Source organism: Malus domestica, chromosome 02 (genome assembly GCF_042453785.1).
Source record: "Malus domestica chromosome 02, GDT2T_hap1".
In the NCBI taxonomy this organism is placed as follows: domain Eukaryota; kingdom Viridiplantae; phylum Streptophyta; class Magnoliopsida; order Rosales; family Rosaceae; genus Malus; species Malus domestica.
In genome coordinates this window covers 25,834,838-25,844,333 of record NC_091662.1, presented here as the reverse complement: position 1 = coordinate 25,844,333, position 9,496 = coordinate 25,834,838, and the positions used below count along the sequence as shown (strand labels likewise).

Here is a 9,496-nt window from a genome sequence, read left to right as displayed (position 1 = left end):
AATAAAGACTAACAATTGGGGACATCTTCGAGTGAGTAATTTGGTTTTCATATTTTTATTAAGTCTCACTCACATCCAATATTATTAATTTTAATAATATCTTTAATAAAAAAAGCAATTAAAATAAAACAATAATGTAGTCCTAGTCTAAGCAAACATCTAACTGGTGACAATACTATTTTCATTATCTTGCTTCTTAGTCCGATATTGCACCAAACGTTTCACTAAGCCAGTCCAGTTTATTCCCTGAAGCTAGTCCAGTCCGAGACAGTCTAGTGCAACAAACGCAACCTAACAGACAGTCTCAGGTTAACTATGTCTAAAAAATCAAACGATCAATCTGCTAAAAGCATAAATCAATGCAATTTTAATATATAGTACAGTAATTTAGGTCTAGCATTTAGGTCTAGCGATACTCTTCTTCGCATTTTAGGAAATCCGAAGTCAAAAAAAATTGATCCACATCATTACTAAGCTAAATGACCGTACTAAATTTCCTTCTCTAAAACATTACCATCAACAAGAATAGCTCTCATCCTTCTGCTGACTCCTCCATCTGACTTCCACCTCTCTCAAGGCTTTTACCCAAATGGACGCGTCCAAAAATCAATCCAAATCGATCAGCCAAGACTCCGATCCGCCCACGGCCCACCACTTCCAAAACGTCGTTGTCATGCGCCACGGCGACCGCATCGACAACTTCGAGCCCCTCTGGACATCGCAATCACCCAGGCCGTGGGACCCACCTCTGATCGAAGAGGGCAAGCTCCGGGCCTTCTGCACGGGTACCAAGCTCCGATCGGATCTCGGGTTTCCAATACATCGCGTCTTCGTCTCGCCATTCGTGCGATGCGTCGAGACTGCCGTCCAAGTCGTCACCGCCCTTTCCGCCACCGAAGGCCCTTCTCTCTCCAAATACGAGAGCGACCAGCCGGTCACCGTCGACCCTTCTAAGCTTAAGGTGGGCCCCCACCATTTATGCCCATACATATACATATATACGTATTTTGATATTCTAGTACTAAATGTTGAAACTTTGTGATTGCATCGTATAACAAAAAAAATTCAGTACTGTTCATCTTTAACGAAAAAATATAATTTTACATTAAAAAATTAATTTTTGTAGTCTTTATTTTCTCTTATCGTTAAAATTTAAAATTTTCAAGTATTTTTATTAATTTTTCATTAAAAATTTTGGTCATAGCACTACCCTTTGGATATGTATTTATGTGTGTGTGTATGTTATTTTGTAGTGTTCACGGTAAATATTATTGACAATTAGAGTAGATATCTGACATGTTATATTGTCCTTGTCAACAAATTTGCGCAGTTAGAAGTTTTGATTCACTGTCTGACAATATAACATACTAAGAAATAGCTCGATTGTATTTAATCTTGGGATTCATGTTGTAGGATGCAAAGAAAGCTCTCGAATGGTAATGATATTGTAGGATGCAGGGCTGGTTTGGTATTGCTGTGCTTTGAAAAAAAGCTGCTGTGAGAATAAGCGGCTGTGCTGTGAGAATAAGCGGCTGTGAAATAAAGCCAGTAGAGTATTTGGTAAACTTTTTTGTGAAAGTGCTTTTGGAAAAAAAAGCAGGATGATAGTGTGTCTTTTCATTAAAGGAGCACTGTAGCTCCGTGTGCTTTGAAAAAACTGGCTTTTTTTCAAAGCAACAAATAGCAGCTTCAGCTTTTCCTTTGATTTTCAGCTTATTCTCACAGCAGCTTCCAAAATAAGCTTTTTTTTTTCAGTTTACCAAACACAAAAATGACCCTCAGCTTTTTTTCACAGTGGCTTTTTTTAAAATCACCTCAATCCCAAACGGGGCCGCAATCTGTTGTTCCCATTTTGCAGGTCTCAATTGAATATGGGTTATGCGAGATGCTAAACAAAGAGGCGATTCACGGTGATTTGGCTCCGAAAGATGAGCAATGGGATTTCAACATACCAGATCTTGAGGCTATGTTCCCGGCTGGGACAGTTGATCAAACTGCGAAACGAGTGTACAAAGATGTAAGTGAGAATCTCTCGGTGCACATTTGTGCGTATATGAACGTAGAATGATTAGTATTTTTCATGATGGAACCTGTTCCTGTGATTAAACTCAGTTGCCCCATTGGGGAGAGAGCGTGACTGGTGCGCGTGCTAGATATGCTCAGGTCATTGAGGCCCTTGCTGATAAATACCCTGCAGAAAACTTGCTCCTTGTCACTCATGGTAGGCTTCATGTCTGGTTCGAAACTTTCTCGGACTTTCATTTTCTGTTTCGTATTTTTGACATGTTTTTGGTTGTATTTTTAAACGTCGTCAACTTTCATTTTCTGCCTCCAAAAGGCTACACAACCTTCAAATATAAGAGAAAGCATCTTTGTGCAGGTGAAGGAGTTGGTTCTTCAGTTTCCGCATTCCTGGAGGGCGCAACAGTATACGAAGTAGAATACTGTGCATATTTAGAACTAAGAAGGCCCATCAAAGACCAGTCATCAGCTGCAGGAAAGTTTGAGGTAATCGGAAATCGTGGCCGGACTGGGGTAAGTTACTCACTCCTAACCTCAGGAACAGATGATTGACACTGAATATCAGAGTACAAGACAACAGCGTAATAATCGCCTTCTTTTTAGCACACTTGACTGCATTTTTACGCCAATATTCCTGTTACTGGAGAGATCATTCTGGGATTCACTGGATTTACATATTGATCAGACAATAGTTTTCTTTACTTGTTTTCGCAACTTCAGATTCCCATGTATTTGCTGCTAGACCATGAAGGGTCCGGTTAGAAAGGAACAAAAACCACAGCTTCCTTTGTATCAGAACCAGAATGATCAAATTCCGGTTTAAACACTGACAAAAGAAATTGAATTGAAATATCATTAGTGATTTCATTGCTACTAGATTATTGATCTGATTCTATTGCTGTTAATTTTAGTCCAACTCTTGACTTTTCTTTCAAAAGGTTTTCGATTTGAACGAGATAAAAAAAGAAAACTGAATGAAAGCTGATTCGTGAATCAAGAATTAAGCAGGCAAAAACTCTACTAGCTACTAGAAGTAGGTCAGTGTCTAGTACAAAGAATGCCAGTAACAAAAATTACCAATACAAAAGTTATAGAAGAGGTAGAAGGTTATTGTCAGTCAATGCTGCCCTGATATGTTCGGAAGTGGGTCAAGTTGATCAAACATGTCTGTCGGGAAGTCATCGAACAGACAATCCGGAGCCATGGTATGGTCGATTTGTTCCCTTTCACAGCTTACACAGCTTCCTACTGGTTCAAACAATGGAGGTTCCATGGGAAGTGGTTCTCCATTTCCAAGCTCCGAAGCATCCAGAGGTACTAACATGTCGAAATAGGGGTCGAACCTTGCCAAGAGTTCTTGGGTTTCGGATGAGAATAGGTCTGTTTGGGGCTGTGGGTTCTGCAGGAAAGGTATTACAGACTGGGACTCATTCCATGGATCCTTATCAGTTATGGTGAGCTCATGTTGAACAGGGTTTGTTTTGAAGCAAATAGACTCGGGCTTAACAATATCCGGCAGCGGCACCATTTTGATGATCTCAGAGTTCCGAATGTAAGGTGGCGGTGACGAGCATGACGGAGCCTGTGACGATGGTTCGCCCTCTGATGAGCAATTGAATTTTGGAGCCTGAAGCAAAAGAAGAAAAGGACCTGTCATCTAATAAACAACAGTTATTGGAGCGTAACTACACTACTATTAGAGGATGGTACCATTTTGTAACCTTGTAAAAGTGTGGGGTCCTCTTTTTCCTTTGACTAAGTTTAAATTTCCGACAAAATTTTAACAGGGCCCACTATCCTGCATCGTATCCTCATGTACAAGTTCTTTTTAAAGAAGAAAAGGTAAATTGCCTGTAAAGTGGGAAGCTCATGAAAAACAGAGACTTCCCTTCTGGTTTTATGTGATTTGGAGGAGAACGTGATTGCTGTTGGTGTCTGTAGAATCCTAGCCAGCCTCTTCTGCCTGCTGCTCCAAAAATTCTTGACGTCGTTGTCCGTCCTCCCCGGCAAATAGGTCGCTATTCTTGCCCATTTGTTCCCAAATTGTGCCTGCAACTCTATCACCACCCTCTCCTCCTCCACTGAAAATTTGCACCCACTGAAAAAAAACAGAGATTCCAGCCACAATTAGTAACAAAACCCCACAACCCATTTCTTTTTCTCAATTAAGAAAAAAAAAAACAATAACTTGTTTCGTAAATCTCAATTTTTTGTTGTTGAGTACAACGTTATATTTTACACTAAGGGAAAGAGGGAGTGACTAAGTCACATAATAGGCAACTTAATTTAGTATCGAATTCGTCATCTACGAATTCGAACCTAACGAAACCCAACAACCATTTCTTTGTTTATCACAGACCATATTTCTACTCTAAACTAGAATAAGGGAAGGAGGAGTGTTCAAACGAGGAATGAAGTTACAAGAAGCGAAATACTCTAAACCACCAAGTAATCCACCACTAGACTTGCTAACAACCCATTTTCTTAATCTTAATTAGCAACAAAACCCAGCAACCCGTTTGTTAAATCTTAACTAGCAGCAAAACCTATTTCTTAAACTTTAATTAGTTACAAAACCCACCAACAACCCATTTCTTAAATCTTAAATACCAACGAAACCCAGTAACCCATTTCTAAGATCCTGATCAAATTATCAATTTATCAATCATCAAGTTCATGAAACCAAAGTGCCAACGAAAAACAAGTGAAAACACAAGAGACAGTGAAATGGCGGATGGTAAATTGGGTTACTTCTTCAAGTTGGGTCGGAGCTTATTGACCCAACGGAGCCGGCAAGACTTTCCGGTTCGCTGCAAGAGGCCCTTGGATCGAATGGAGCTCCAGTCTCTTGGTCCACATTTCTTCACATGGTTCAATAGCACTTCGTCTTCCTCTGCCTTCCATGGTCCTTTCCTTATACCCTCTTCTTTTTTACCTTCCATTCACAATTAATTACCTCACACGCAGAGAAGAAGTAACTTTTTACTTTTTGGGGGGAATGTTTTCTGGGTTTTTTTGGTTCTTCTCTGAGTTGTGCAACACTTTGTAATTTTTTTTTTTTATCGTTTTGTGTAGTGGCGGTTAAGGTGGTTACTTCCTTCCGGTGTCATCCCCCCACTAACGAGCCCACATGCGCACTTTTTTCTCCGTTTCAAAATCATCTGCGTGGAATTACAAAAGTGGCCCTGAACATGTGGCACATAGTTTATTTTTTATTCCAATTTCCCGCCTTTGTTGTTGATTTTTTTTTTTAAAGGGGATCAGCAAGTGGCCACGTTAGTCCATCATTCTAAGGATTGAGAAGCCTCACATACATTTTAGCTTCTCGTTACCTTCAATTATGTGATTCCCCAACGTGAGTAAACGAATTCAAAACATGCTGTGTGAAAATACGAGTCTAGAATCATCTTTTGTCTATTTTACAGAATTTACGTGAATTTCTTTATGAACTTTTTTTCTTTCTAGAAAATTAAACATATGTTGATAGTTTACATATGCTTCCCATATTCTAAACTAAAGAAGTAAAGTGCTTCGCCTGTTGATTGGACCTCTTTTTTCGAATCACTGTATCTCGCGTTTTATCCTTCTCAATCTGTTAGTGTAGCATGATGTATAAATCTGCCAAAAGCTTATCAACATTGAACTGAAATACATCCCTGAGTACAATGAAAACACGATACTTGTGAATTTTAATTCACGGAAGTATTAATCCATTAAAAAATAAAGAAAAAAAATTGCTCAAGACCATGGCAGAGTGGCCTAATCTATTTCAAATTATGTATGCTAAAGCGCAATGGAAAAAACATTGTTTATAAGCACGTTGGCGAAATTGCCCTTATTTTACTGTGCTTTCTCATCTTTATTTTCTCAGCGGAAGAGTAAATTACGAAATTACCAATTCAACCAAATCCGGCTCCTTTATTTATCAACAATTTTAGTGAATAACAAGTTGTTTGTTCAGAACCTTGAATCAGACGGTCTGATTCCCAGAGTGAAACAAGATGATAGTTTAAGCTGATAGGATAAGGGAATGCAGGCTAGAACGGACAGAGGACAATATTGGAACTTACCAAAATATATTCAAGAATACCATCAACCTTTGGTTTGTAAGGCATCTTTTGCTTCGGCAGCCGCCTCGCTCTTACATGGAATCTTGTTGGACAATCTTTACATAATTGGCTCACGCAACCACCGGTGTTTCATCTGTTTACTTGTCAATCAAGTAATCATCCTCTTAAACCTGTAATTCGCGATTTGCAACATTTTCATTTCTTTCCTTCCACTTGTTCCCTTCACTGTCTGATAAGAGAAGCTAAGTTCCTCTAAACGCCGAGGAAGCAAATGACATTTGCTTAAATACACCTACAACTCTCAAATTACACCTCCTTTGTAAATGCACCGTAAATAGACAAGTGACAGTGATGGACTCATGAGACGATAAATACTTCTCGATCAGTAATCAAGTCAAATCAAAATGCACAAAGATGCAAATCCAACCCAAGTGTGGGTTTTATACGATAAAAACTGCATTTCGAAACCTAAAACTGAAAGGTTATTCCTCCCTCGACCTCCTCCGGGGTACCCCAAGTCCAGTTCTTATGTTGGCACCCAGCTCTACTAGATCCTCCACCTGTAACACAGGGTGCAGCTGTGTGAGTACATGTATATGCGAGGTAGAACAATATTGACTATTGTCGTCTACTTGTCTTGCTCAATTAACCGATCAAATAAGATATGCCAATAAATCAATCTTTCTGTAAATAACACCCCAATCATTACCGAAATAGAATATGCACAACACTAGAGGGTCCGAACACATCGCAAGCCCCCAAACACATCGCAAGCCCCCAAACACATATGATCTATGATAAACTAAGAACAAAGCAACCATACATCTAAATTAAGTCCCTTGACATGTGTGCTTAAATCTCCCATCTATATTAGACAGTAAGCAACAACTTAATTACGATTTTGGAAAGGTGGTATCTCAATTCCTTTAGGACACCTTAAGTTCTGTTCATATTTTGGAAAGATACAACAAGTTGCAGATAGAAGATGAATTGAACTTCAACTATCTACACATGTAACCTGAGAAGTTGGTCCACTATTCGTATCTAGTTTGCAACCAGGAAATTTATGATTCTGTTCAGGTAGACGGTTGAAGGAATTTTAAAGTGAGGAGTAACTGGGTCTAACATTAGAAAATGAGGTGACTTGAACGGCAATTAATGTTCATGTTTTCAAGAAGAACCAGGGTACAAAGAATTGCAGATAGAACAAGGACTGAACAATCTAGATAGCAAACCTCACAAGTTGTTCCACTCTGGTAGCTAGTCTGCTCAGGAAACCAGGGTTTTTATTGAGGTACAGGTTTGAAAGAATTTTAAGAGTGAAGAGTAACTTCGGGAACTTACAGGGCCTTAAACTGGGTCATTATGCAGCTCGAAGAGTCACGAGGTTTGAAAGAGAAACTGGGGAAAGCAGTATATAAGGATCTACTCAACAAAACCAATAACATAAGCCAATGAAATTCGGCAACAAAACTTGCCGAGTAAAACATGATTTCGGATTAAGGGAACTGGAGGAAGAATTCTCTTATAATCATACGAGCACCAGACGGGGTTCGCACAGTCATAATAAATGAGAAGTATACAAGAAAAACCCAAGAAAACTACCAAAAAATGCTAAGAATCCAAACCCAAAAGATCAAAACAGATAAAAAGGAACCGAAAGCCACTCAACCACCCGCATAGGTCTAAAATTTGATTCACACCCAATGCCCCAAATGACACCTAAACAAAAGAAATTCACTTTACTCCTTTCTCCACCAAACTGTCCTTCCTTCCCAAGAGACCTCAACAACACATCATTCACTCAGTTTTCGGTTCCTCCCTTGACCAGTAAAACTAGTCCTTCACTAGTTCAACATAAACTGAACATTACAATTTTCATTGTTTTATTTAGTAAAGGAGAGTACTTTGCTTCACTATATCTATACACACACATAAGATATATTTATATTACTGAATTTAACAAATGAAATTCTGATGAATGAGGAGCATATGATCTTGATGTTAAAAAAGCAGCAGAAATATAAATATAAACTACCATATAATCATGATTCATGTGGAGACCGTAATTGTAATTACAAATTACACAAGCAATACAATCAATGTAGTAAATTGCAATGCTCCCCCAATGAAGAATTTCCATAAAATGACTGATATACCCCTGGGAAGCTGAGATAGAGAAATGGGAAGATAACCTCGCGGATGCCAGAGGCATGGAGGCCAGCGACGCCGGCGGTGGCCACAGAGCCGACGTAGAGGGAAGCAACGGCGAAGGCCTTGAAAGGCATCGTAAAGGAGTTACCGGCGCAGCCTTTCCGGGATGACATAACGGCCCAACCCAGCTGAGCCGCACTGGCCCCGGCCCACCACAAGTGGGTGTGTGACCCAGCGCTACCGCCGCTTCCATTGTCCGGAGTCTCCTCCTCCTCCTGCATCTGAGTCCCTCTGGCCGATGACAATAAAGCACCTTGTTTTGCTTCGTTCTGCAGAATTCGGTGTGTGTTGCGATGTTGGACTGAAATGTTTAAGTGGGCTTGTTTTGGGTTTTTTGGGACCTCAACAGATTGTGGGCAGATGAACTATTGGGCTTACACATAAGGATGGAACTAAATTTTTTAAATTAAATTGTAAACCAAATGATGTGTTATTAATAAGAAACAAGTATATTAATCGATATTTAATCAATAATCGAATCATCTACAATCACATCATTTGGTTTAAAAAATTTAGTTTTTCGATTAATGTGGTGAAAATTTCCAATTTAGAACTTCTTGTTGCAGTCCTATTGGAATAGGAATGTGATTGTGTAAATCTTAACATATCTAGGGACATCTTCTATATTCCCTTTAGTAGTTAATATCCTATTAGAGTTGTAATTCTAAAAGGGTAAGGAATTAACCTTCCTTACTACTATAAATAAAAGCACAACGGGTAGAATAACACACACGTTATCAGTACACTCTTGACGCTGTGCTAAAGAGAGTTTGATCTTCAATCAGGAGAGTATTACGTTTTAATCATTATTTTTATGATTAATTTACTATGTTATTGAATTGATCTACATGCTATTGCTTCAATTTAATTTTTCTGTGTTGAACATGATACAATGCATTGGAGATGCAATTCTAGCTTTCTGAGAAGGAACCTCTACAAATTCAAAGGCTTTTATTGTTTTCTGCCAATCAAGTACACTTAAAATAAAGTAAGATATTTGAATCGACTTTGAAGCATGAAAACATTCCCCATGATGCATGAACCCTCCTATGTTTATATTTTCCTTCCGATATATTTATATATTGTATATGTTCATATATTTGTTCATGCATTACGCAATTTATGCTATGTGGAATTTGTGAGTCAAAGAATCGAAAGAAATTATAAGCAATTAGGGTTTTTCAAACCCT

The 9,496-nt window shown here is 38.8% G+C and overlaps 3 protein-coding genes across 4 annotated transcripts; 1 reads left to right on the top strand and 2 right to left on the bottom strand.

Annotated features, from left to right (window-relative positions):
- The first annotated feature begins 442 nt into the window (after positions 1-442).
- Positions 443-2,898, top strand: LOC103420265 (uncharacterized). The gene is made up of 4 exons (XM_008358325.4): positions 443-961; positions 1,859-2,017; positions 2,113-2,221; positions 2,381-2,898. Exons 1-4 carry the CDS (start codon positions 590-592, stop codon positions 2,572-2,574), a joined length of 834 nt encoding a protein of 277 aa, XP_008356547.2. The 5' UTR covers positions 443-589; the 3' UTR covers positions 2,575-2,898.
- Positions 2,899-2,997: 99 nt separating this feature from the next.
- On the bottom strand, positions 2,998-5,033 carry LOC103420264 (transcription factor DUO1-like). Its single transcript, XM_070817237.1, has 3 exons — positions 4,774-5,033; positions 3,850-4,120; positions 2,998-3,652 (listed from the first exon to the last, which is right to left on the bottom strand). Exons 1-3 carry the CDS (start codon positions 4,962-4,964, stop codon positions 3,140-3,142), a joined length of 975 nt encoding a protein of 324 aa, XP_070673338.1. The 5' UTR covers positions 4,965-5,033; the 3' UTR covers positions 2,998-3,139.
- Positions 5,034-6,391: 1,358 nt separating this feature from the next.
- Positions 6,392-8,673, bottom strand: LOC103420263 (uncharacterized). Of its 2 annotated transcripts, XM_029098942.2 has the most exons (4): positions 8,288-8,633; positions 7,437-7,493; positions 7,328-7,357; positions 6,392-6,652 (listed from the first exon to the last, which is right to left on the bottom strand). In XM_029098942.2, exons 1-4 carry the CDS (start codon positions 8,497-8,499, stop codon positions 6,640-6,642), a joined length of 312 nt encoding a protein of 103 aa, XP_028954775.1. In that variant the 5' UTR covers positions 8,500-8,633; the 3' UTR covers positions 6,392-6,639. The 2 variants fall into 2 exon arrangements, 1 of the variants encoding a protein (XP_028954775.1); XR_011578117.1 differs by lacking the exons at positions 7,328-7,357; positions 7,437-7,493 and having other exon boundaries at positions 8,288-8,673.
- Between the last annotated feature and the right edge of the window lie 823 nt (positions 8,674-9,496).